Genomic DNA, 26,805 nt, shown 5'->3' with positions numbered 1-26,805 from the left:
GTTGGAAGTTCGTCTCAGATAATGTCAGCAAAGTAGGTGTTAAAAAAACACTGCTCCCCGGGCCCAGGCCCAGGCCCGTGATAGGGGAGATGTTGTAATTGGCCGCCGGGGTGACTCGTGGGCAGGACCGGTTACATAATTTGGGGGGTGGGGGGGGGTGGCGGTCAGTGCAAAATGAAAATGCAGGCCCTTTGTTCAAAAAGTATCAAGAATGTAGGGGTGGTGACGGCAGAGCATGAGAGCAAGCGTAGGACCCTTCTGCAAGCAGGCCGCTGTCCAACCCCATGGGGCGCAGGCCCAGGAAGCCAGCCCTGCCTGTGGGACGTCTAGGGCAGCTCAAACCCAGTTCAGGTGGAGGGGCTGAGGCCCTTCCACCGCGGCTGCCATTGCTGTGCCGAGGGCCACCGCCTCTCCCCAGGGCTGCAGCTGGGATCATGGCCGCTGGGCCCTGCCGCTCTCGGTGGCCACTGGAAGCAGCATAAAAGGCCAACTGTTCTCCACCGTTTTTATCTCATGCCATGCATACAGCACATAGTTGATTTCTTTCCGCAAAGGGCTGCGCTTTTTTTCTTTTCCAAGGGCGACGCTGGAAAGCCATGTGGCTTTTATTGCTGGCAGGAATGTCTGAGGCGTTCCTTCTCTACCACATGAAATGGAGCCGTAATCTTCATCTGCGTAAGGCCAAAGCCCCCGGTCTCCTCAGAGCCATCAGCCTCTGAGATTAATTAAGGCTTCACAAGGACTGACAGTCATTAGGACCTTTTTGGGGAGGTGGAAAATCCCTAATGGGACCGACTGGGCCAGGGAGCCGCTGGGTGGGCGGTGGGGCGAGGAGGGCCCGCCATGGAGAGGGAGGCCCCCTGGACCAGAGTACCTGGGGGGTAGGGGACTGGGAGGGGGTTCCAGACTCTGCCCCTGGCCTAGGCTGTGACTTTGAGCGAGACCCTCTCCCTCCCCGGGCCTCGGTTCTGCCATTGGATAAACGGGAGACTTGGACAGGGTAGCTCAGAGCCCTGTTGAGGCTGACATTATAAAATTCTGACTCTAATTCTCTTCCATGACTGTAACTTCAGGCATCTGATTCTGGTCCATGAGAACAGAGCGTGGGGCCAGGCTGCCTGGTTGGGATCCCGGCTCCAGCTGCGTGACCTTGGGCGAGTTTACGTCTTCAGTTCCCTCACCTGTAAAATGGGGGTGACTGTACCTCCCCAGCAAGAGCACTGTGAGGCACAAATGAGCATAAAGTGTGGGCTCACGCCTGGCACGCCAGAAGACCTTAACTGTTGTCAGTAATGGTTAACAGGGCTCAAGATTCTAATCCCGTGGTTCCGACTCAATTCCAAAACTTGGTTTCTGACTGGCTCCTCTGCTTGCCATCTGATTAAGGTTTGGAGGCGTTTTAAACCTGAAAAACCTCCACTCTAGGGAGTGCAAGAGGTGACAGCCACTGAGAGGAGCCCTTTCTCTCCCTGACTGCCAGAGCCGAAGCTCCATCCTGGGCCGGGGAAAGAGTACGCCCTTCCCGGAACCCTCTTGGGCTCCCGGCTACCCAGGTCCCTCTCACCACTCTCTGTTCCCTCTCCCGATGAAAAATTCTCCGATTTGGTGACTCTGCCAGCAGCTAGCTCTGCACCTACCCGCTGATGTGGATGGAGAGTCTAAGGCACTCTGACCAGCCAGCAGAGCAGAGACAGAACCTGGATCAAGGAATCACGTTGCAAGAAGGGCCCTCACATTCTGAGGCCCAAATGAGGGCAATTATTAGTCATAGACCAAGAGGCTCTACCAGAACTGTTTCCTCATTTCATAGATGACCAAAGTGAGGAGCAGGGAAGGCAGTAGGAAGACCAGACCCCTTGATGGGAGCCGGAACGAGAGCCCCCTACCCCGACCGCTGATGGGGCCTGGGTCCTCTCCCCCGGCCAGGCTCACCCTGAGACCACCGCTCTCTTCCATCCTTCCCTCTTGTCTCTGCAATTCCCCAAGCTGAGTGCCCTCTCAGGAGGACCTGCGAGGAGGGGGTGGGGAAGAGGGGACCAGTGCCACCGGAGGAGGACCAGGGCTGAGGAGGCGGGGGTAGGGAAAGGAGCCCCGTGGGCTTGGCCTCAAAGTCACAGTGAAACTTCCCTGGAGGCCCGAGGGGAGCCAGCCTGGCACCTACAGGGACCATGATAGGGCACTCTCCTTGTTCAGATGGGGACACTGAGGACCTGAGAAGACACACAGACTCTGACATCTCCCCTGGAGCAACGGGTGCCCAAGGTCTCCTCAGGCTGTGAGGTGGCACCAGGAGACCATCATGCGGGTCCTGGCCTGGCTCACCTACTTGGCCGAGGCAGAGTGGGCAGAGGTCAGGGGTGGCTGTCAGCCCGCCCTGCTTTCGGTCGCACCACGCCGCCCCTGGCCTTGCCAGAGCTGAGTCCCAAGTCTTGCCTCTTCCTCGGTGAAACAGGTCCGGCCTCTCCCACTTTCTGGGCCTCAGTGTTCCTGTCTGTACATTGGGGACTACAGCCGAGTCTGTCTCCTCACCGGCAGGTTCGGAGGCCGGAGGAGAGCACAAGGTGGGGAAGCCTCAGCAGATGACCCGTGAAGCCCCTGGCTGCCTCCCAGCCTGGGTTCAAGGGTCTGCTGATTTCCACGCCTGTGGCTGTTGAACCACAGGCTTTGTGCCTCCGGCTCCACCACCATCGTGGGAGCTGACGTGTATTGTGCACTTTCGCTCTCTGTACCCCGGCTCTTTCCAGTATTTTGTTCAACCGGTGCAGGGGGGCATAATCAGGGAGTGCCTCTGAGCCCCAAGTTTTGAGTCTGATCAGGATTTTAACCCCACTCTGGTTCTCCCTAGCCCAGAAAACCTGGAGCACCATTACCCTTGGTTTAAATGGGCATAACAGCTCCCGCACACAATTGCTGGAATGGAATGAAATGATGTACTTATTTTTTTTTTTTAAATGTTTATTTTTGAGAGAGACAGAGAGAGCACGTGGGGGACGGGCGGAGAGAGAGGGAGACAGAGGACCCAAGTGGGCTCCGGGGCTCAAACTCACCAACTGTGAGATCATGACCTGGGCCGAAGTCAGATGCGCAACTGACTGAGCCCCCCAGGCGCCCCTGAAATGATGTGCTTAAAGCACAAACGCAGTGCCTGGACACCGGGACACCTGGGCCATCTCATCGCTCATGCTGTTCTTTCCATTTTACCCGCCAGGGGACCAAGGCTCCGTGAGGTGCAAAAGTCACACAGCCAGTCAGTGGCAGAGACAGGAGTGGTGTCCTCACCACAGTGCTCTCTCCAGCTCGCCCCTCCCTTCCCTCAGAGGCTGGCCCTTTCCAAAAAAAAAAAAAGGCACCCTGTAATTTGAGAAGCACACTGGTCCTTCTTCTGCACATTCAGGAGCCTTCCAGAGAGGCTGCCCAGGAGGAAATTGTCTGGGGATAAGGGCTCCCAACCCCATCAGCAATAATCTCTTGACCGCATTATTGTTGTTTTTCATGACCCTTTGTCACTAACTCACATATGTGTGTGTGTAATAATATATATGCATAAACACACATATTTCAAATCGGGATGCAGGCAAGTCTTGGTTTAATTAGCAGGATTTTCTTCCTTTTTCTTTCACATGGAACAATTGATGACATTTTAGATGTGGTGAAACGCAACGCCCCCCCCCCCTTTCTAGAGGGAGTGTTCTGGATTATGAAATGGAGTGATTAGAACCACTCCATTCACAGAAAAGGAAACTGAGGCTCAGTGAAGGACAGAAATGTCCCACCTTAAGCTCCAGGCCACCAGGCAGGAGGGTTTCACCATAGGTGCCTCCAGAGTGAGGGTGTGGAAGCCAGGCTGTGAGAAATGATTAACTTCTAGAAGACAGTCCTCTGCTAGTAACTGGACTGGCTCCCCCGGGACTCAGGATAAAGGGAGCACAAGCGTCCTTGGGGAGGGGGAGGAGGCTAACAGCGTCAGCTAGGCCCAGGTCCTAGCGGAGAGAGTTCTGTCTGCCAGTAGGGGGGTCGGGGGTGGGGACCAATGGGTTTCCAGAGTGACGGTCTGAGAGCCTCGGGGAAAGAAGGTGAGTCTTGTCAAGATCCAGGCTCAGGCCGCCCGCCCCGTGATGGTTGCTGGAAAACCCTCCCACAAGTGGCCTCTGCCTGGAGGCAGGTCACAGATGGTCCTCACCTGCCCCAGGCAGCCTCTAGGCAAACCGAGGGGGACAGGGCAATGGACTAGGCTCTGAGACCCGGCAAGCTTTGAACATGAAAGTTGGATGTTTCACAAATGGGAAGTGTGAGGCCCACAAAGAGGAAGAGACTTGCCAAAGGCCCCAGACAAGGGGTGACCGGGCCTTATTTCTCACAACGGCGATAGCTCGCATGGATGGAGCACCCCCTATGTGCCAGGCCTGTGTTAAGCACCTTTCACACGTCTCTGTGAGGAGACGGCTCATTTACCCCCAGTTCACAGAAGAAATAGACAAGAGTCAGACAGGCTTTAAGCAATTCTCCCTGGGTCACGGTCGATGGTGGGAGAAGACAAACTGAGGCAGTTGGACAAACCGCCAGGCTCCGTCCACAACCAGTGAGCTGCTCAGAAGACTCTTCATGTCCCATATGTCCAGCGTCTGGCATGCTTGGGGGGATCTTCACCCCTCCCCGGGCACTGGACTCTCAGGGAATCAGACCTGCCCTTGTGAGCTCTCTGGCCTGTGGGGAGACACAAGCAAGCACCTCACTACCACCATCCCACCTAGAGCGCACTCCTAGACACCCTCAGTCTGCCCGAGGAGGGCGCCCTGACACAGGGTTATTTTGACCCCATGGCTCCCACTCCCAGGGCAAAGGATGCTGGTGGGAGGAGTGGCCCCCAGATCCTGAGTTCTGCGGACCCCAGGTTAGGTCCAGCTATTCACCCAGCTCTGGGCCAAGGTAGGCCCAGACCTCCCAGCTTCTTAGCCCTGCTGCGGACAATTTAGGGTGCTCTTAGGTGAGAGCCATTTAAGAAAAAGCAGATTTGTACAGCGGCCCGTTGGAAGAGGCAAAGGAGATGTCTATCCATACAAGATGGGGAAGGGAGAGGGTATCCACGTTTCCCACATAAGGGAGTGGGAGCTGTCCAACTGCCTCTGGAAACATCAAAAGGAGAGAAAGAGAGAGAGAAGTGACCCTGAGTCTGTCAGTCAGGGATGGAAAGGATGTAGGCTGGCCATTGGCAGAAATTGGGGAAGAAGCTGTCCTCCTCACCCATTGGCCCCCCGGAATGGGACCGGAAGCAACTGTGCATTTCTGGCAGGGAGAATGTTCTGTGTGTCAGAGGGCACAGGGACCCTGGGGTGCCAGGGGTGCCCATCAGGGGCAGGTAGGGGAGCCTTCCGTCTGACACAAAGCCATTGGTTTGTCCTGGTCGCACAGATGGTGAGGAATCGTACCGCACGTCTGTCCAGAAAGGGCAGTACATAGGAGGCGAGCCTCTAGACACGGGACTGAAGCTGGCGCACATCTGTGGGCAGGGCCGGCCGGGCAACTCCGCGGCGGGCAGAGTGCAGGCGCCAACTAGCGGTGGCTCCCGAAACTGCTCCCGGCCCGGCGGCCCCCCGCCGACCTCAGGCTGGAGACCCAAGCTTCTCCTGGTTTCCGCGCCCATCCCCATCCGCACTGAGCACCCTCCCGAGGGCTGGAAGCACGCCGGATCCTGTGCCCGGTGCCGATACCCACAGGAACCGCATTTTCCGGATATCCGTTTGTAAACCCGCCGCCGTAGGATGAGGGAGAAATCAGGCGGAGGGACAAGCAAGGGCACGGGTGCAAACCGAAACCATTAGACGAATCAAATTTACAAACCCGAGACGCAGCGGGTCCTGGCCCCCTCAGCCACTCCAGGGCCACACGCGTCGCCCGCCCTCGCTGGCCCTGGGCCGTACCTGGCCACGACGTGGTGGGCCTTCAGGCGGGAAGCTCCCAGGGGTCGGACGCGCCACGGCCCCGGTCCCTCGCTTGCTTCTGGTTCCGCAGCTACTGCTAGCGCTCCCGAGACTGCAAGGGCCTTGGCCCTCGCGATCTGTAACTCCGAGATGTAGGCTCCATAAAAGGATCCCGCAAGGGTCCTTCGGTGTTCCCACCTTCGAAATGGCCCGAGGGGCTGATGTGAGGCTATGACGGGGGCAGGGACCGGCTCTCCAGGTGGTCGAGGTTGGGCCACGGCCTGCCCCCCCCTGGGGCACACGAGGGCCTTGAATTCGTTTGGAGAGGACGAAATGGCACGTACTGGGCCGGGTTCAGATCTGGGGCGCGATCCTGCAGCCACCTTCGGGTCCTATGCTTCTTGGTTTCCGAAGCTTGGAATTCGTCGTTTTGCACCTGTCAAGCCCGGGAACAACGAATATTCAGCCCAATCTCCAAGACGGCGGGGAGATTCCGCACGCGTTCGTTCGCTCCCTAGACTCCAGGGAGCGCATCTGGGGCGATAATCCAGAATGACTGGGGGCTCGATCTTTCCAGTTCCTCCCCCCGCTGTAGCTTCTCCCTAGGCCCGCTCGTTTGGCCTTGGAGGCGGGAGAGGAGGACAGGATTGACTGCTGTGATGCCCTGGGAGTCGCTGGGCCGCGCGGCCGGGACTGAAGCTACAGTGCTTCGGCAGAGCGGTCTGCGTCCCTGCGGCGCGGCCCCAGCACACAGCCGGGGAAGACGAGGCCATGGGCCCGCGGGGGCCAGTTTGCATCCACAGAGAGGAAGAATATTGCCTCCTCTGGAAGCCGGCGCCCTTAGCTTGGCAGCCATTCCCGCGTTCTCCGCAGTTTTCTTCTGCCCGTGACTCCGTCCTCTTGCACCAAGCAGAACAGTGTTTATATGCGCCGGGCAAAAATCAGGGGGAAACACTCGCATTTTTCAGCCCCCATCGTATTTTTCAAAGAATGTGGCGAAGGCCGAAGGCCGCCACAACGAAGAACGACGAGGCAAGGGGCCTGCACGGTGCTGAAAGTTGCATTGAGGGCAGAGAGGAAGGGAACGGGGTTAGTCACCCCCAAGCCACATACGGGCCCGCAGGGGACACCCTTCCGTCTGTCCCCGGTTGGCAACGGGGCCAAAGAGGCCGGGCCCAAAGCCGCACTAGGCTGGGAGCTGCAGAGGCCGCTGGTGGTCGCGGAATCTCGTGTGCGGTGCAAGCTCATGGGTCAAAATAATTTGCGGGAAGGGGTCAGGGAAGGGTGAGAAACCTCTTTGGGGCAGCTCCCCGCTCGATGTCACCGGCCTTGGGAGGCCCCCGCGTCCCCCAGCTGAGAGTGCAGGCATCACAGGCAGAAAGCAGCTGGAGCTGGGAAAGTGCCGCCACTGGCGGCGGGGAAAGGGCGCGAGAAGGGGACCTGCGACCCGCGCATCAGGGAGCCGCGGCCCTGCCCCCTGCAGAGTCCCGGGCGTTTTAACCAAATTTTTAGCATTGGCCCCGGCGCCCCAGAACTCTCGAGGAGCCCTGGGCTCACGCGCCAGGCCCCCGACCCGGGCGTCCTCCCTGGGGCGGGGCCTTCCGCCCCTCCCCGCTGGGCGGCCTTCGGCGGTCCCCGTTCCTCCCCCCGAGCGCGGCCGAGGTGCCGGCGATGGGGGCTCCGATTGGCTGAGCGACGCGTCGCTCGGGCCGGCCCCGCCCCCGCGGGCCCCGGGATAGTAACCCCGCGCGGGCCCGCGCGGCGCCGCCACTTGATTCTCGAGGATTTGTCCTGGGGCTGCGGCCGCGCGGTCGGTGGGGCGGCCGCGAGCGGGCTGCGGGGGCGGGCGGCGGCGGCGACAGCCCGCGCGGGCCCCGCCGGGGCCGAGGCAGACGTCCCGCCGCGAGGGGCGGCCGCACGCGGGCCGGGAGCCCAGGATGCGGGGCTAGCGGGCAGGCTGCGCGCGGCCGTCGGGGCAGCGAGGCCTCGCTGCGGGCGGGCCCCGGCGGGGCGTCCCCGGGCGCCGCCCCCTGCGCCCTGAGGCCGCGGCCCGGCTGCTTCTGCTTTCCCGCTTCTCGCGGCAGCGGCGGCCGAGGAGGCGCCCGCGCCGGCCGCCCCCGGGGGAGCCGCGCCGCCGCCGCCCGCCCGGCGCCCTGACGGCCGCTGTTATGCGTATTCCTGTAGACCCGAGCACCAGCCGCCGCTTCACACCTCCCTCCACGGCCTTCCCCTGCGGCGGCGGCGGCGGCGGCGGCGGCGGCGGCGGCGGCAAGATGGGCGAGAACAGCGGCGCGCTGAGCGCGCAGGCGTCCGTGGGGCCCGGCGGGCGCGCCCGGCCGGAGGTGCGCTCGATGGTGGACGTGCTGGCGGACCACGCGGGCGAGCTCGTGCGCACCGACAGCCCCAACTTCCTCTGCTCGGTGCTGCCCTCGCACTGGCGCTGCAACAAGACGCTGCCCGTCGCGTTCAAGGTGAGTGCCGGGCCCGGGGCGGGCGGCCCCTGGTCCTGGGGATCCGGGCGTCTCGGCTGCAGGAGCCAGGGCCCCGGGAAGGCAAGAAAGGGAGGGGACGTGCCCGCCACCCCGCGGCGAGAGCCCAGCAGCCGGGCCCAAGGGCGCTTTCGGTCTCGCTGCGCGCTCCGCCTGGGGACCTTGGCGTTGCCTCTCAGAGGCACCGGGCACGGATGACTCTTGGGAGGGTTGCCCCTTCCACCTTCGGGGAGCCCTGCGGAAAGACGTTGATGCGGAAACGGGCGGATGGGGCCTCGCTCCTCTCCGGTCCGGACCCCCGCGGACACAGCCTTGCGGGCAAAGGGGACGAAGAGCCCCGGAACCGGGGCGAGGACACCGGAGGTGGGGTGCAGAGGGTGGATAGGGCCTACCCTTCACCGCCAGCACCCCTCCTCCTGCACCGCTTCAGAAACACTTCCTGCTCACACCCTCAACCTCTGGCTTCTGAAATTTTACACCGGGCGACTCTAGGGCTGAGAAGGGGGCACCGAACCCTAAACCGTTGCGGGCGGGAATCCCGAATGTCAGGCCGAAATGGGGAGGGGGGCGCTCCCACCCCTGGCAGACCCCAGCCAGAGGATCTTTTTTTTTCCCTTTGCTAGGGAGTAGGCGACTGTTTCATTTTCATTTTTTTAAGGGGGCAGCGAGATGAAACGAAAACGCCTTGGTTTTCCCCTAAACCTCTCACAGCTGCCGTGAGAAAGGGCAGGGCAGGAAGGGCCAGCGCTGGGGGTGGTGGGTGCCCGAGGTGGCTGGAAACCGCGGCTTCTGGCAGCTGAGGCCGCCCTTGCTCCCATTAAGACGATTCCAAATTGAAAAAAAAAAAAAAAGGATGAGTGGCTCTTGGAGGTCTCCCTGGTGACATCTTAAAATGCCAGTGGGGAAAATCTCCCGGGGAGGAGGGGGAGGGGGAGGCCCGTGTGACTTTAATCCCCAGATCGGAGGTTTTACTGTCACTTGGAGCTTAAAAGGAATCTTTGAAATTAAAAGAAGACAGGATGTTGACAGGAAATCTGGCCTTTTTAATCAGACCCCAAACATTTTCTCCTTGAAATTTTTACCATCTGGATCCCTCAGTCCCTGCACGCGGTGGCCACGTTTAAATGGCTGTGACTGTATTCGCAGTCTGATTCCTTTTCAAAAGGCATCTGCCTCTCCCCGCTGCTTGGGGTGAGGGCTGGGGGAGACGGAGCGGGAAGGCATCTCCAGCCCCATCCTGCAGGTCCCAGCAGGTGCATCCTCCTGCTACCAGAAACCCCTGTCTCATTTTAAAGGGGTTTTCTGTACAACCCCCCTCTAAACACCGGTTTGTTTTACATTGTGCATTTTCCCTGCATAACGAATTCAGGCTCTGCAGAGGCCGATAACCTGGGCCCGGCCCACATTTCAGGACCAAATTTCAGACCCCAAACGGCTCTTGCATTAATTGAGCTTGGGGAGGAGCCCCGTCATTACCGTTGTTGATATTATTTTTATTTAGGGACTTTGTTGCTAGGAGTATGTCGATTCCTCTCTTGCTCAAGCCGAAGGCAAGAGGGAACTGCACCCCACGCTGTAGGGATGGAGCTCATTCGCAGCTCTCGCTCGGATTTAATTGAAAGAATAATTTCTCAGGACACGGCTTAACCAGTCGATCTAGGATTTGGGTGTGGAAGGCAGAGCTTTGGGCTGCTTGCTTTTGTTATCTGGGGGGGAAGGTGTCCATTGTGTTTAAGCCTCTTGTCCGCTCTGCCTTTGAGAAATCCTGCAGTGCGCCTGGGACCTAGGGGAGCTGCCCGGCCCCTCCCCACCTCTCCCTTGCGTCCCGTACCTCTCTAAGCTGCCCCTCTGCCCCTGTGCCCTCAGGTGGTGGCGCTGGGGGATGTGCCTGATGGGACGGTGGTGACTGTGATGGCAGGCAATGACGAGAATTACTCTGCTGAACTGCGCAATGCCTCGGCAGTCATGAAGAACCAGGTGGCCAGATTCAACGACCTTCGCTTCGTGGGCCGCAGTGGGCGAGGTGAGCCGAAGGGAGACTGCGCACCCTGACATTGGCAATGGCAGAGGTGGGGGGGAAGGCAGCTGAGAGCAATCCCTTGGGGTCCCAGTGGGAGCCCCAGAAACAAGTCTCCAGGCCCGACTTGGTCTAGAACAGTGGGTTGGAACCCCATGGGGGTGTTACAGACCCCTTTGAGGATGTGAAGAAAGTTAGGGTCCTTTGCCAGAGAAAGACACAATCCTCTCCCAGTTTCTGGGATTTACTGACTCTCAAAGCCATCCACATCACCCCTTTTTCGAGTGTTCTGGTCTCATAAAAGATGCTGGGAGCAGATCGTGGATTAACAGCCTCGTAGCTCTTTTGTGGCAGGCGGGTTTAGCAGCTGGCTTAGACAAATGGCTGGTCTGCGGGGCGGGGGTGGGGGGGGGCGGCGAGCACCCCAGCCACCCTCCCCATAGGGGTGGGATCTCCCAGAGCTTCGAGCTTTGAGGCTGCCTCTCCCCAGCTGTGGTCTCCCCAAGCCACAGTTTCCCCAGCCCCGTGAGCCTTAGGGTGGTTTAGACAGAGGTGAATGCAGTGCAGGATGCCGAATGCTGGAAAGCGCGGCTGGAAAGCCGCCATCCCCCACCCCAGAATCAAGGCTGGTCCCCCGCCCTGCCTATGTGATCAACCTCTGGCAGCAGGAGGAAGGCAGGACCAGCCGGGGCAACTGTGGCTGCCGCCCGGGGCTGTTGAGTGGGAGGCTTCTGGGACCCGAAACCCATCATCACTTGTGGGTGGAGAAGTCCTAGAAACCCTGCCCCAGCGAAATGGTGGATTGAGGGCTCGCTGGCCCTTTAAGACCAGCCTGCTGAAAAGTGGGGAGTGCCCTTCCCAAGACCCAGCCTGCCCCTCCAGCTTCGCTAAGAAAGTAAGCTAGGTTTCCTCTGCCGCCAGTCTCAACAGAGGCTGAGGCAGAATTGTACTTTTCATCACCAATAAACAAGACCTTCTCAAGGTTTTAGTTCCTTCTGAGCCGCCAGCCCTGCTCAGAAACGGGCATCTGGGCACCATTTTTTCCTCTCCAACCGTTCAATGTATACATACAAATGTCAAACATATTTTGACTTTTCAGCATTAATTAAAACCAGGGCATTATTTGCATGTAATAACTGTTTACTTGTTACTTTTTATGAAACTGAAATAGTTTACATTCTTTCAAACATTTCCTGTTCCTGTTGGCTCCCTTCCCCATGCACAGATTTCTTTCAAACGTTGCCCTTAACTGGTTGCAGGTTGATGGATGGAAAATGTTTGCTTTTATGAATTAAGCTTTCATTGCTGCTCCTAATTAGTCTCCGAGCCCCTTTTGTCATCCCCAATCTCTCAGGCCTTTTGCAACTTAATCCCGGCCGCAGCCCTGAGTGGAGAGTCACTCGCCAGGGGTTGCAGCTTGACTTGGGGGCGGTGGCCAGGTGTGCAGGCCCAGGTGGGGCGAGGATGTGTAGGGGAGGCCGAGGGAGGCCCACCGAAGCTGTGGCCCCTGGTGAGGCCGGCAGAAGGAGAGGTCGGTCCCGGGAGCCAGCAAGGCGTCAGGAACGTGCCACCTTGCTCCCTGTCCTGGGAGGAAGAGGGGACCCTGTGATTCCCAGAGTTACCGAGGGCATGGCCGGCCAGCTGGCCACTCGGCCACGGAAGATGATTTCTCTATGCCGTTTGTGCGCACAGACCTGCGCTTACCCTGCAGGGCCTGGGGGAGAGAGTCGGGTTCCCCAAACGTTGTTTAGTGTTCAGGCGCCTGCTCTTGGAGGCTGAAGTTGTGCGTCTGGGAGACGCAGGGGGCTGAGTTTGTAAGCCATTCTCACCGCCCTTCTCCCATCAGTCTCGTGGGACTCGGGGAACAGGCAGGGGGCCTGAATGGGAGATCCAGTACCTGGGGAACCTGACGAGACTTTCAGACCTCAGAGGCTCATGGTGTTGAACGGCCTGGGCTCAACAACCAGCCCCCTGGATTTCAGTCCCAGCTCTGCTGGATGACATGGGGCGCGTGGCTCCACCTCTCTGTGCCTCGGTTTCCCCGTCTGTGTAACGGGGACAACGATGATCCCTCCCTGTTGAGACTTTGTGAGGATTAAGGAAATTGGCACAAGCGTATCAACTTGGCACACATCGAGAGTGGGATACATGTTACAGATTTTGTTACTTCAGATGCCTGCCACTGGAGATCTTTGAAGTCGCTTTGAGCGGTATAGTCACTGATTCTGTGATTGTGGTGTGGTTTGGCCGGGGGTGGGGGAAACCCAGAAGGTGTGAATCGTCGAGTGGGAGAAGTGGAGGCGGCTGGCAGTGGGGAAGGAGGGCACCGGGGTCCGGTGGCACGGAGCGGCGTATCTGCTGTGCCCATGTTGCCCAATGGGAAATTCCCACTGAGAGGACACATCAGCGATTCACACAGTGGGTCACTCTGGGAGCTGGGACAGGTTGGAGTTCGGGACCCCGAGCCTTTCCCTGGCCCTCTGACTTCTGCCAAGACCGAGAAGCCAGATGGAAACTTCTGCCTGTTTCCTTGATTCTGTCTTAATTCTAGGAAAATAGCTTTCCATGAAGGACACATACCCACCACCACCGCCACAGAGCCCTCGCGATAAGCCTGAACGTGGGGCCCAAGAAAAGGGAGGGAAAGAAACCAAGCCATCGGTGTCTCCTGCAGCCAGTAGGGCCCAGGTTCCCACCCCACCAGACACAGTGCCCTTCTTACAACGAATGTTCTGTTCTGCCCCCTTCACCAGCCCACAGTGAAACGCGTAGACGATGTAACTTACCTACTTACGCGCGGTTTCAAAACCTATACAATTCCATAACTATAACGGGGAAGAAAGGGGAAAGTGATTTATGATAAAATATCCATTTGAACACGTAAATGTTGGGCAAGACTACACTGTGGGTTGAGTGGGCGCTTGTGTGCCTGGCACAACACCCCGTGCCCGCTAGGGCACGCCGCCAGCCCAGGCGCACGGGACTCGAGGTCTGAACGCAGCATCACTGTCGATGACATAGTTTTCTGAAGTTGTGAGCAATTCTTGGCAGGGTTAAAAAAAAAAAACAAAAAACAAAAAGCCCATCTCCCATCCTGGACAATTCAGTAGATTTTAAAAGCGTGGAAAAAAACCTTCGCTTTATGTCAAATGGAGTTAGGCTCGTGGCTCAGAGACTCTTTGTAACAAGTTCTCCACACACAGGAAGAATGACTGCTTCCGTGCCCTGGGCAGTGCTGGACATCTGCGTCCTCCGCCCCCCACATCCCACCTCTGGAGGACCAGATGCCACAAATTCCCTAAATGTCCTCTAGGAGGCAGCCACCGGCCTAGGTGAAAATGAAGAAAGCATGAGCTCCTAAACTATCACTGGCAGGTTAAATAGCAGCCAGAGCTTGTGGAGAGAGGTTTGGGTTGAGAGATGAGGGTGTGGCTTACCGGCTGCCGCTGGGAGAGGAGACAGAGGGCCTGTTGGCCAACACTGAGAAAACCCCGAGGTCCCCTGAGACTTGTCCCCTCCTGCTGTCCATGAATCCCCGTGTGGTAAGGGTTATGACCCAAGAACCATCTAAGAGGGACAGGGACTTGCCTAAAGCCACACTCCCGGACCTGGCTGTTTGTGCTGATTGGTCCAGGGCCCCCCTCTACCCCCCCACCCCGGGTCCTACGGGAATGTCTGGGGTCACTCAGGGCCCCAAGGGGCAGCTACTCCTCCCTCCCTCCTCTCTTTGGGTACCTGGGACGATGGTGCCAAGCCTGGAAAGGGGGGGGAAACTGTTGAGGAGGGCCGATGACCTCAGGGGTGGCTTACGGTTTGCTGCCTGGTGAGAGTGGGGGCTTCTCACTCCCCAGGAGCGAGTCCTTAGTATGCGGTAGGGGCACAGGCCCCAGCACATTCTAACCTTTTGGGTCCTGCCCAAATACTGTGTGACGTGGATGACTCGTTGCCCCTCCGTGAGCCTCAGTTTTCTCATCTGCAAAATGGGAACGGTCGTCTCTCCCTTAATTTATTTAACTAACATCTACTGAGCATCTCCTATTGTGCCAGATGCTGTCCTTGGGGCTGGGGATGCAGCAGTGAACAAGGGACAAGCAGCTCCCTCCCAAGGTAGGGTGGGAGCGAGAGGGTCTCTGATGCTTCCGATTGAGGTCTTTAACCTTTTTTTTTTTCCTTTTTTTTTTTTTTTTTTTTTTTTACCCTATGGCCCGCCTGACAGTTTCAGAATAATGTGTTTTACCAAATCAAATAAAACACAAAGGATTACAATGGAAACCAATGACAATAAAACATAGTTAGCAAAATGTCTTTTAAAATTGGGATAAATGTGCTGCTTTATTAGCGTATTAAATGGTAAGATGTGGCAATGGGTCTGATGACGACCACGATTCTGAGGTCGTGACGAGCACAAAAGATATTTAGAGAAATTTGCAACGTCAGTAATGTGATATGTAAATACCTGTGACGTCTGTTGGTGACAAGGTCACAGGAACTTCTGTAATACCTCTGTGGTTTGCTGCCGACGGTCATACTTGAGGGAGATGCTAAATTGCAGCCAGAGGTTAGGGACAATACAATTGTCATTTTTGTTTTCCTGTCCCTGCTCACGGGCCCACTCAATTCTGAGAAGCAGCCTCGGAGGCCAGGTTTAAGATGCCTGCTTTTGATAAAGTGACCAGAGAGGGCCTCACTGAGGAAGTGACTTTTCAGTGGAGTCCAGACAGAGTTGCAGGAGCACTTCAATAATTGGGGTCCATCCAGCCTGGCACCCGGCAGTTCAAGGAGGCATTGGAAGTGGCAGAGGCCTGGGGACCCCCCCCCCCCAGAAAGTGCCCAGCTGGTTGGGGAGGGGGAGGAGTCCAGGAGAAAAGTGACCAAAGAGTGAGGGAAGGCAGGTCCCGGGAGGGGGTAGGCAGGGAGCCTGCGGCCTGGCATTTCCCTAGACCTTCTGCACTTCCGGTCTCCAGAAACCGTGGAAAGTGCCCCTGTGGTCTGAGCGTGAGGGGTTAGGTTTCTGCGGACCCTGGAGTCCAGAAGCAGGTGCTGTTTGCATTTCTGTCCCTGCGTCCAGTGGACTGGCTCAGGAAAATTCTTCCAGAGAGGCCCCACTCTTCCCCAGTTTGAGCCGCACCTCAGTGTAACCCACCCCCTGGTGTCTCAGAAGCCCGAGGGTTCCGTGCCGGGGCCCTGGAAGCCTGATTTCCTTCCGCTCCGGATCTCCTGTTTCGGGGGCTAGAGTTTTCATGGATCACTGGACCCAACCGCGCAGAGAGAACCGCTAAGCAGTGTTCCCTGCCCTGAGAGCTCCTCTCCCACCTGTGAAGCGGGGACATCAAGACTGGCTGCCTGCCTGCCTGCCTTGGAGAGTTGCCGGGAGTACAGGGGCTGCAGAGGGGTCCACTCAGGCTGCCTCCCTCGGTGCCCGCCCACGGCCCACAGGCCCCTGCCCTTAGGGAGCCCCTGGGTCTGCAACTGGGGTGCAGAGATAGCGATGCTCAGGGGCAGAGAAGGAGGAGGCCGGCATTAGAGGATCAGCGAGGCTCCCCTCGCACCCTCCCCAGTCTCAGACCGTGTGGGGGCTTTGATGCTACTAGAGAAGAGGGCAGGAGAGGAGAGGCCTACTTCAGCGAAGGTGAGAGGAGAATTGGGTTGCCCTTTGAGGAGAATCTTGACCTCATACCCCACCCACCACTTATACCCCCAGAAGAGCCAAAGAATTAAGAGGTAGAAGGTAGAGAAGAAGGCTGTTTATCGAGGGGAAGCCTTGATTCGCTTGTCACACGGGGAAACCCGCCTCAACATAAGACAGTAGGAGAAAGCACCAGCGAGAGGAAGCACTGGAAATGCAAACCAGCTCGGGGTCAGAAAGCAAAAAGCAAAACGCAAGACAGAAAGGCCACTGAGCTGAGAAACTGATGGCCACACAAAGGGCGGGGAAAGCGCTCAGAGGCTACTGCAGAGCCATCTCCAAAAGGCGCCGAAATGCCAATAGGAAAGCATAAAGGAACATCGAGGCGATAGTTGGCGTTGGGTTAGGACAGAGGATGAACGTGTCAAGACTTTCAGTCTCACTGGGCATGGCCAAGAGGCAAACGGAGTCAGGGGCAGTAAGATCCTCCTTCCACCTTGACAGGCGGCCATGCTGCCGATGGCACCGCGCTGACAGCTGTCACGGTCACGATGACTCTCTGAGCACCATCTCGCCAGAGAGATCAATGCCCCTGAATACGTCCCAACCCTCTGACTGCGATGAAATCACTCACCACTTCTTGGAATCTTTTCTGAGGAAATAAGCAGAGATGGAGACAAAGATTTTTATAAACGAAAGGTCGTTTTCATTTTATTCTAACTGGTTAAAAAAAAAAAATTATCATTTTAAAAGTTTTTCCTCTCTTAGGAATTTTGAATGGAGACTTTGGAGCCAAGTGTCTGTCTAAAAATAGAACGAGTTCTGGAAATAACAGTTGCGTGTACAAATGAAATGTCGGCAGCTCCCAAATCAGCCCGTTTTCAGCCCCAGCTGCACACACCAGTGAGAAGTCAGCAGGGGCGTCAGAGAGTAAGACAGATAAATAAAAGATGAGGCTTCTGTGAGTTGAAATATTTTGCAGGCATTAAAAATGAAGTTTATGAAGAATTTTTAACGACATGAGAAAGTGCTTATGATGTGAGGTTAAATGAAAGAAAACAAAACCAGGGTATGAAAATATGTATTTTGGTATCATTGCAACTCTGTAAATACACATAACCCACACAAAAAAGGATTAGAGGAGAAAACACCCAAATGTTAATAGTGTTTATTCCTGGCTAGTTGAACCGTGGGCGATTTTTCTGTGTTCCCCAAATTTTCTATAAAGATCACTCATTACCTTTAGGAAAAAATATATGCGTTTTTATACATATTTTTGTAGTTATACGTGGGGTGCTCCCCAGCCCCAAATCGCAAGGGTCGCTGGACAGAAGGAACAGCACAAAAGCCAGGAAGCAGGGAGAAAATTAGCAGGGTGGCCAGAGCATGGGGAGGGGGAAGATGATAAAGTTGGTGCCAGACCTCCTGGGGCCCCGAATGCCAAGGCCAGCAGCTGGAACTTCACCCAGAGCCCCATCTTCTGCCCAGGTTCGAAGGAGAGAGATCTGCCCTTTCTGGGAGGGAGACGGGGTGTTGCTAACAGCTCCAGGTGCCAACCTCCTGCCTTTATTCTCCACTCCCCCCCCGCCAGGGAAGAGTTTCACACTGACCATCACCGTGTTCACCAACCCCACCCAAGTGGCCACCTACCACCGAGCCATCAAGGTGACCGTGGATGGACCCCGGGAACCCAGACGTAAGTGCCCGAGCCACTGAGCCCTCTGGGCAGTGGGGAGGAGGGTCCAGCAGGGGGAAGGGCAGCAGCCGAGGTCAGACAGATGGCAGTGGTCCCCTGAAACGCTCTCATCAGGGGGCTGCACTCCTGGGCTCTACATCCCTGCACACTCCGGGTGCCTGCCAATAAACCCAAACCCTCTGTGCTTATCCCTGGACTACTGGAGGCCAGCAAGGACCATAGGAAGGGGTAATGGCAGAATCAGCTTGACCGCCCCCCCCCCCCCCGCAGGACTGCCCACTGAGAGCCAGCTGAGGGAGTATGGATTTGTGATTGGCATCTGTTAGGGAAAGGAACTAGATGGAAAAGTCTTCCAATAGGGTATTTGTGAGTGTTGGGGGTGGGGGGAGGTCGGGCCAGATTTGCTCTACTCCGTCCCAGCTTCCTCTGCCAGTGGCTGAGGGAGGGAGCCATCAAAAACAGGAGTTGGTCTGGCTGTGAGGCCACATCCCCTCCTTGGAAACTTTCTTTGGATCTCAGTATGTGACTTAAGTCACACGCAGCCTGGGCACTCTGACCCCAAAACCCACTCTCAAGAATGCGAACTTGATTCTGCAGATATTTACTGAGCACCTACTATGCGCAGGGAGTCCTGATGTGTGCCTTTTAGCATCAAAGAGAGTTTGTGTTTAATTGCTTCTGCCTGCTGAAGGATAATGCTGTTTGTAGGTTTATGTTATGGGCACTTGAGGGGCAGCTGCCACAGAATGGGCCAGAGGTCTGTATTCACTAAATTAGTGAATGAATGAATGAATGAATGAAAGAAACAGAGAACCAGCTGGCCAGCTGGCCATTTCTGGACTGGCTGCTTTCTGAGCCCTGACCAGAGTGCTCCTTCTGGACCACCCCACCCCCCAACTTGTAACATGCTCAGTGTGGGGTATCGGGAGCTGCCCTGCCTTTCCCTTCCTACTCGTGGTCCTTTAGAGTTTAGAAAGCCCTCTCACATTTATTGTCCCATGGGATCCTTACGACAGCAGAGCCAAAGGGTCACCCCAGTTCCAGTGGGGAGAGAGTCCAGGCCAGGGGATGTTGAGAACCTGCCAGGGCCTCCCATGGCCTTTGGTGCTGGGAGGGGCCTTGTCTTCCCAGAGACAGTCATCGTCGATTTCCATTCCAAGCTGGGTGGACTTGGGGCAGGAAGACAGAATGGGGACCGGAGCCCAGGAGGCTCAGAACAGATGGGGCTCTGCCAGGGTGTCGTCAGTGAGGGCCACCCAGGGCTGGCCCCTCCTCCTGGGGAATCAGACTGACCTAGCTCCCCATCTGTCCAATTCCGGGGCCCACTCCGGTGTCTGGCCACTTGGGGAAGGCTTAAAGCTGGGCTTGGTGTCCCCGGATGACTCTCCCTGAAGGCCCTCAGGGCCCCCTCCTCCAGCCTCCCTTAGCTCCCTCATATGGTCTTCAGACCCAAAGACAGGCATCTGCTCTGGCCAGATTCTTGCCGGGACTGGATGTGGATGGGTCCATGCCCCTGGCCTTGGGATTCATGGCCCTGGACAAGTCGTGTTGTCTTTTGGGCCTCAGTCTTGTCACCTGTGAACTGAGTCAGTGACCCCAAGAGTCTCGAGGTGGTGATGTCTGGGAAACCCTTGTGAGCCATAAGCCACCAGGATGCGGAAGACAGCCTGCCTGGTCGGGGATGTTGGGGAAACTGCTGGCCTCTTTCAGCCTCAGCCCCCCCGCCTCCAGGAAGTGGGGTGCTACCACCCACACCACAGGCCTAGAGACCAGTGATGGCATGTGGATAGCATCTGGCTGTGGCAGGGGGAGGGTCCTGGTGAGTCACTGGAGCCATGGTGTTCGGTTATCCCCAGCACCTGGCCACCACCGTGCATTTCCACCACGAGCACCATCTGTGGGTGGTGACTCTTGGTCAGCAGCAGGGGGGCAGCCCAAGCCATGGCCCTAAAGGTATCAAACAGGTGGCACACCACTCCGTCTCCAGGGGCAGAATCAGGACGGACGGGAGCCACAGTCGGCTTCGCTGCGATGATGCAGCACTTAGGAGCCACTCCACAAAGCAGTGAGCGCCCAGTCCACAGAGGCGTGTGGCAGGGGGTCTTGGAGCTTGCTAGGAAGGTTCCCAGGGGCCCAGCAATGCCTGGGATCCCTCAAAACCCCCCATGTCCAGCCGTTCTCAGCCCAGAGCTGCCCACCCCACCCCCTCCACCCCCCCTTGAGGGCCCTGGATAAGGGCAGGGGTGTGGCCCTGCCTTTGGGAGCCCCCAGTTCAAATCCCCTGCCGGCTCTTCTCTCCTGGGGTCCCCAGACCTGAGACAGCCCTTCTGGGGGTGAGCTGATAGGGGAAGGCGGTGGGAGGCAGGGGGGCGGCAGGGGACTGCACAGGACAAGGCAGCCGAGGCCGGAGGGAGGGGAGACAGCAAGAGAAAGGAAAGAGAAGCCAGCCCGGGAGATGGGCCGGAGTCCGAGGCCAGGCTGGCTGTGTGACCCGAGGCAAATGGCACCCCTCTCTAGGCCTTTAAGTCTCATTAAAGAGACTTGTTCAAACAAAATCTTAGCAGAAGCTTATTTATAGAAAAGAGCAGCTGTGGGAGGAGGCAGTTCTCCAGGTCTCCCGTCCTGAGGGCCCGCTTGCCTGTGCCCCTGCCCACCCAGGCCTTCAGGTCAGGTCTCACCCGCACCCTGGCTGCCAACCCCACCCTGGCCTTGTCTGTGACCTTGGACAAATCCTCCTCCTTACCGGGCCTCCGTTTCCCCACCTGTAAGAGGTGAGAGACCCGGTCAGTGCTGCTGGTCACCAAGCACACACTCCTTGTGTGCCAGGTCCCCATTAACAGGTCTGCAACCACCCGGAAGGAGACAGGCCAGGAGGCAGAGCCACTTGCCCAAGGGTGAGTTTCAGTGCACCCCATGGGCTCCAGTCTGGGGCTCAGGGAAATGAGGGCCACTTGGAAGGGCCTTCCTGCCTCACTGTGCCTCATCTGTAAAATGGGGAGGATAGTAGCGTCTGCTCTGGGGAGTTGTCCTGAGCGTGAAAGGAGCTTGCAGCTGCACAGCCCGCAGGAAGTACCCAAACCCTCACGGATTATCACAGGATTTCCTTTCTGGGCTTTTCTCCTGCTTTGTGACTCCCAGCCCCATGTGAGGGCTGAGCCTTGTGTGGGGTGGGGGTGGGAGTAGGGGCTGGTCCTGGGAGCCAAGGAGTGGGAGTCTGCAGATCCCTGAGGCCCAGCTGTGGGTTCTGTGGCTGGGTCGTTCCCCTCTGGTGCCCTGCAGAGCATGCCCAATACGCAGCCAGGTGGCTGGCTGGGTTTGAAGGCTAGCTTGGTGGCTTCCTGCCTGTGTGGCCTTGGTTTCTGAGGTTCTCAATGCCGGTGTCCCTCATAGTCACCGGGGGCTGGTTAAAAAGCAGGTGGCTGAGCAGGGTCCAGGATTCAGGCAGGAGGCAGTCCGGTGCCTGGCGATTCTGGCATGGAACCACTCATCCCATCTTCCGGGTTTAGCAGGTGCTGGCACCTGAAAGGGTAGGACCCAAGTTTTTAATCCGGCCGGAGGCAAAGGGGGGCAGTTCGAGCATCTTGCCTGTGGGCCCTTTCTTCCCAAAGATGTATGTGGAATGATTTCAACAGATATTTTCCTGGGCACCTTTCATGTGTCTGGCGCTGTTCTAGAAACTGGGAATGCCACAGTGAGCCCAATAGACAGGCTCCGTCCCACTTGGGTCTTCTACATTAGAGGTGGGGAAAGATGGTATAAATAGTTCTATTGTCCCTGTGGCCACAGCACCCCACGTGATCTGTGCTCGTTACCCCCTGACTTCCTCTCTGACATCCTCCTTGCTCACCCCACTCTGGCCACCCTGGCCTCCTGGCTGGTCTTCAAACTGGCCGGCCACATCCCTGCCTCAGGGCCTTTGCACTGCTGTTCTCTCTCTCTGAAACAGACACCCCCAGATGCGTGGCTTGTACTTTCCCACCCTGAATGAAGGCTTTACTCAAACTTCCCAGTGAGACCCCCACCACCGTCATGCTGTTCAAATCACACACACGCACCCACCCCTTACCAGCTTTGATTTTTACCTAGAACCCTGATCACCTGCCAAGATGCAATAGAGTTCACTCATTTATGTCATTTATTTCCCATCTCCGCTCACTATTACATACGCTCCGTGGGGCAGAAGTTCTTTCCTCTGCTTTGCCACGTGCGGGCATAGACCCTGGAATACAGACATGAGCGCTTAGTAGGTGCTCAGTAAATATGTGTTGAATAAATGAAGTACCTAAATGATTAGTCGACTTAATCTCAGGTTGTGAGAAGTCTTATGGGGAAAAACAAAGCTGGGGGGAGGGGTAGAGCGCACAGGGATGGGATACCAGGGAAGCCTCTTGAGGAGGTGACATTTGACCAGAGAGGCCCGAAGGAAGTAAGCAAACAGGCTCCGGACGGCACGGGGAGGAAGCGTGACCCTAAGCCCATAGCGGGGCCTTCCAGGGTCCTAGAGTTGCCACAATTTCGGTCTCCGCTCCAGGTGTGGGGAGGTAGAGGGAGGCCTGGGCTGAGGAGAGGCAACTCCTCTGAGGAGAGGCCCGTACTCCCAGGGCCCCCTAGGTCCCCAGGGGAGTGCACCCAGCAGGAGGGAAGGGGTTAACCTCAGACCTCCCGGGCTCCCCTAATCAACCCCAGGCCGCTGGAAGCCCCAGTTGCGGCCCTGGGAGGGAGCCGCTTGCCTCCCTGCCCGCTGGCCCCCCGCCAGCCGGTTTCCCAGCCCAGCCACCGACCGGCTTTCATCTGCTCACAGGGGGCCGATTCAAGGCAGACCACCCGGGGCCCAGCACCCGCCTGCGATTCCCCGCGGTTGTTAAGAGTCGGGTGTAAATCTCCTGACAGGCCACAGAGCGGGCCTGGGGCCCGGGGGCCCCACCCCGCAGCTGGGCGGACAGTGGCTGCTGTGTCTGGGCTGTGACCGCACCAGAGCCGGGCCAGGCAGCCGAGGAGGCAGCTGAGTGGCTTCGGATGGGTGAAGGGCCCCGTAATTGGGGCCCACATTGTTCCCGGCAGCCGCCGCTCTTCCTGTGCCCGGCTCTGCTTCTCCCTGTCCCCTGTCCCCTGCCTCCCCGTCCCTCTCCCACCCAGCTGAGGCCGAGCGCCGAGCTGGTCGCTTGCCAGTCAGACCTCACCGCCAGTCAGCCCAGCTCTCCTCTCTCGGAGCGCTTGGGAAGCCGAGACCTCAGCCGCCAAGCTTCGTGCAACGTGCTGACCGGTCCAGGTTTGACCTTGACCTCGCACCTCCACTTTCACACCTGTAAAATGGGGGTGATGGTAGCAGCCCCTCAGAGGGTTATGGCCCTCGTAAACGATATGCATGGCTCACCTAGCACGGTGCTTGGCCCCTCGTAGGTGCCTGCAAAAGTGGTTGCCACTCTCGTCATGGGGACTTGTGTTGGGGCAGCACGAAGGCAGGGGGATGGCCCTGACGGTCCCCAAGAAGCACCAGGTACTTGGCAGGTGCAGGGACCCCGTGCCGGCCCAGCTGGTGGTGATGAAGGATGCCTAGGGACTGGTGGGAAGGGAGCCCCCAGCCCAGAATCCAGCCATCGTTCTCTTCCTCCAGCACCGTGTGACCCTGGGCGAATCACTCAGCGTGGCTGGGCCGCAGTATTCCTTTCCCCCTTCTCTACCCCTGCGAGGCTGGGCATGCCTACCGTATAGACACGTTAAGGAAGAACTATGGCGCCCAGAACGCCTTCCTTGAGGGCCTAGGCCGGACCACCTGTTTAATTCCTGCAGCCTGTCCACACCCTTCGGAGTTCCAATGTGATCTCCATTTTACAGATGAGACAGCTGAGGCCCAGAGGGAGAAGGTGACCTGCCCAAGATCCCCAGTGGGTGAGAACTGCCTCATACAGGCCTGGGCCACTGGGACCTTGCTCTCCTATAGATGAGGGTCACAGCACTAATCGAGGCATGCTGCAGGGACCGGCAGTGACTTGAGCTCAGCTACTGGAGGCTGACAGGTGTGGTGGGCCAAGGTGGGGCCCCACCCAGGTGGCCCCCATCCTCCCTGCAAAGTGTTTTACTTTTAAACACTTAGGGTCTGTCCTGCAGCTTATCCTCACCTTGGGGGTTAGGTAGTATGAAAACCACTTGACCGTTGCGGCGGTTAAGGCCCAGAGGAGGAGAGAGACTTGGCGGGTCAGAGCAAAGCGTGCTTAGAGAGCTGGACGCTCAGCACTGAGCTGCAGAGCAGGGCGGGGCTCCTGGCGGAGTCCACTGAGACCCTCTCCTCTTCTTCCCAGGCCCATCCTCCTGGGCCTGCAGAGAGTTGCCCTGGGCCCTGGGCCTGGGCTCGGCCCTAACACCCGTTATCTGGAGCCCGCGATTGTCAAAACCCAGGCTCCTTGCTTTCAGGATGGACTCCAGGGAGAGAAGGTGGCCTCAAGCCATCTGTGTGACCTCAGACATGTCACTGACCCTCACCGAGCCTCAGTTTTCTCACCTGTGAAGTAGGGACAGTGAGGAGATGCGGGGTGAAACAAGGCCACGCATGTCAACACCTTAGACGCCGGAGTGGAGGCAGCGTTCAGCAAGCAGGGGCTGCTGTTTTTATTTCTGGCACCGCTAGCTGCTGTGTCAGCCTACGGGGTGCTGCAGAGGCTCGGTGCTGGGACAGGGGGTCTTCCTGCCAGGGAGGGGCTCTTGGGGTGAGCCCCAAAGGACAGGAAAGCATTCCTGGCGGGGGCTGTGCCTGAGCTGTGGCTCTGAAGTGTGAGAGGCAGGGCATACTTGAGAAACTCTAAGAACAGCAGCAGCAAGAGGAGAGAGGTGGGGTGGGGGCGTGGAGGGTGGGGGTGGCCCATGGAGCAAGCAACCCTGCCTCCTTTTCTTCTGGAGGCCCGAGTATGGCCGGTGGCTCCCACCGGTAGTGGTCATCTTAAGCCAGGGACTCTCAAAGCTTAGAGGGGCCCCAGTGAGCGAGCTGTGCAGAGGGGAAACTGAGGCACGGTGTGAAAGGGCTGAGCCCCAGATGACCGAGTGAGCGAGGCCAACCCCCCCCCCACCACCACCACCGGCTCCCACTGTGGGTGGCCAAATGAAAGAGGTCTATTCTGTGGGCCCATCTTTCCTCGGGCACAGGAAGTTCCGTTCTGCTCCAAGTGTGAAGGCCGGGGCCCTGTGGCTCTGAGACTCTCCGGCGCCCGGGCCACGCGGAGCCACCTCAGCTTCCCCCTGCCCCTCCCTTGTTCCCCAGCAACAAGGAAGCAATTCCCAAAGCACTGTGAGAACTCCCACACTCCAGGGGGTGGGCCCTTTGTGACGGCAGCACAGCGCGTGGTGGGGTATATGCTTCGGGGCCAGATTACCTGACTTATAGCCCAAACCGACCACATAGCAGAGATCTCCTCTGGAAGCCTCAGTAGCCCCATCTGTACAGTGGGAGCAAAAAGGAAAGCGTCAAGGGACTTGGTCTCAGGGGTCTGCACGTCAGTGCTGGCTCTGCTGTCCCTGTTTTCTGTCCCACACTTACCGTCGTGGCCTCAGTGTCCTGATCTCTGACGTGGGGGTGATAATCTCACCCTCCCTTGGCAGGAGCTGGGGTATAGAAGTAACCCATGTAGCTGGAGGGCATTTATAGACCTTGTGTGGCCACCATGGGGACACTGCGGCTTGGGGTGGGGGAAAGGGCGTGTGACTTGAGTGAGGCCACCAAGCTGCACAAGTGGCTGGGCCCAACCTCGAACCCAGGCTGGCTGTGAACCCCGCCCTCCTTCCGCTGGGCCGCAAGAGTAGCTGCAAATGCCGGGCACACAGCGTGACTCAGAAACGGGGCTTCGTTCCACAATGGCGATCATCAGGAGGCCGGACGTATCGCACGAGTTTTTGTGCAGCCCCCGTTGGCTCACTTCAAGCTTGTGGTCGACTAAGACACCCAGAATCTTCACACCCAAGCTGCTGTCAGGTCAGTCTGCAGTCTCCACGTCTATCCGGCCGACTTCCTGCCTGTTGAGATCGTTCTGAATTCATTTGCCCTCCAGCTTGTCCACACCACCCTGCTGGTTCTTCAGTGGCCGCAGCAGCAACGGCAACAACATTTCTTCCGAGGCTTATCAGGGCCGAGCCCTGCGGCAGCCCCCTCGAGACCACCTCCTGAGGGGTAGCCATGAAGCAGTCCTCAGGGGCTAAGGTTACACAACCAACCAGATGCTGAAATCTCGAACTTGGAGGCTGTAAACTGGCAGTGTGAGCAGGACACATCCTACGAGTTGGTTTGGGATGTTTCTTTCCTTTTCTTTGTTTTGTTTTGTTTTGTTTCTCGGTATTGGAGTGAATTGCCAGCATAGAAAGCATGGGAGATTTCACATAAAAGCAAGTTTATTGTTCTCCTGCCAGACTGGTGGGTCTGGCAACACTGGGTCCACCCCCACGAGGGCACCCGTCGGCTGGACCGGGGGACAACTGCCCCTCCTGCAAAGGACTCCCTCTTCCAGTCCGCCTCACTCCCCACCCACCCCGAGTGCCTCATTCACGGCCTGCCGGCCCCCAGAGGCCTCAGAGCCCGTAGCCCTGGCTCCAGCTAAACTTACCCAGCCTACATTTCCCCCCTTGCCAAAGGTCCTGGGAGGCCGCGGCAGACAAATGTCCCTTGGGCTCCAGGCCTGGGGCCTCCTGGGAGGAGAAGGGGGGTTCCCGGCTCCTTGGTGACTTGCCGAGCCCACTGTGGCTCCCAGGACTCCAAGTTCTTCCCCAGGAGCCCTCAGATGCCCGTGCGAGGCAGGGGTGTGCAGGGAGCCTGGGCGTCTGGTGCCAGAATCCGTTTCATCCCCATTTTGAAGATCAGAAGTCAAACCTGTTCTGAGGCCTCCAACTCTGTCCCCTCATTCCCAAGGGAGGTCAACAGTCATTTCATGCTTTTTCAGGCCCCCAGGATGCCATTTTCCAGGCCTCAGGAAGGATGGTGAGGAGTTCTGTTTTACTTCCTACCTACTTCCCTCTTCTTCTCTCCTTGTCAATCTAGAAAACTCGGCATGCCCCTGCAGACCCGAGGACTCAGGCAAGCC

The 26,805-nt window shown here is 57.8% G+C and overlaps 1 protein-coding gene across 2 annotated transcripts in view; it reads left to right on the top strand.

Moving 5' to 3' along the window:
* The window catches only part of RUNX3 (RUNX family transcription factor 3), a 58,145-nt gene that overhangs the window by 23,438 nt on the left and 7,902 nt on the right, over window positions 1-26,805 (top strand). For both annotated transcript variants that reach the window (XM_042950648.1, XM_042950649.1), the window contains exons 3-5: window positions 8,103-8,389; window positions 10,274-10,430; window positions 17,642-17,746. In XM_042950648.1, coding sequence (XP_042806582.1) covers window positions 8,103-8,389; window positions 10,274-10,430; window positions 17,642-17,746 — 549 coding nt within the window. The remainder of the gene's footprint in view (window positions 1-8,102; window positions 8,390-10,273; window positions 10,431-17,641; window positions 17,747-26,805) is intronic.

This window comes from Panthera leo, chromosome C1 (assembly GCF_018350215.1).
Source record: "Panthera leo isolate Ple1 chromosome C1, P.leo_Ple1_pat1.1, whole genome shotgun sequence".
NCBI classification, from domain to species: domain Eukaryota; kingdom Metazoa; phylum Chordata; class Mammalia; order Carnivora; family Felidae; genus Panthera; species Panthera leo.
Note: the sequence above shows the minus strand (reverse complement) of the source record. Positions and strands in the feature narration are given on the sequence as shown.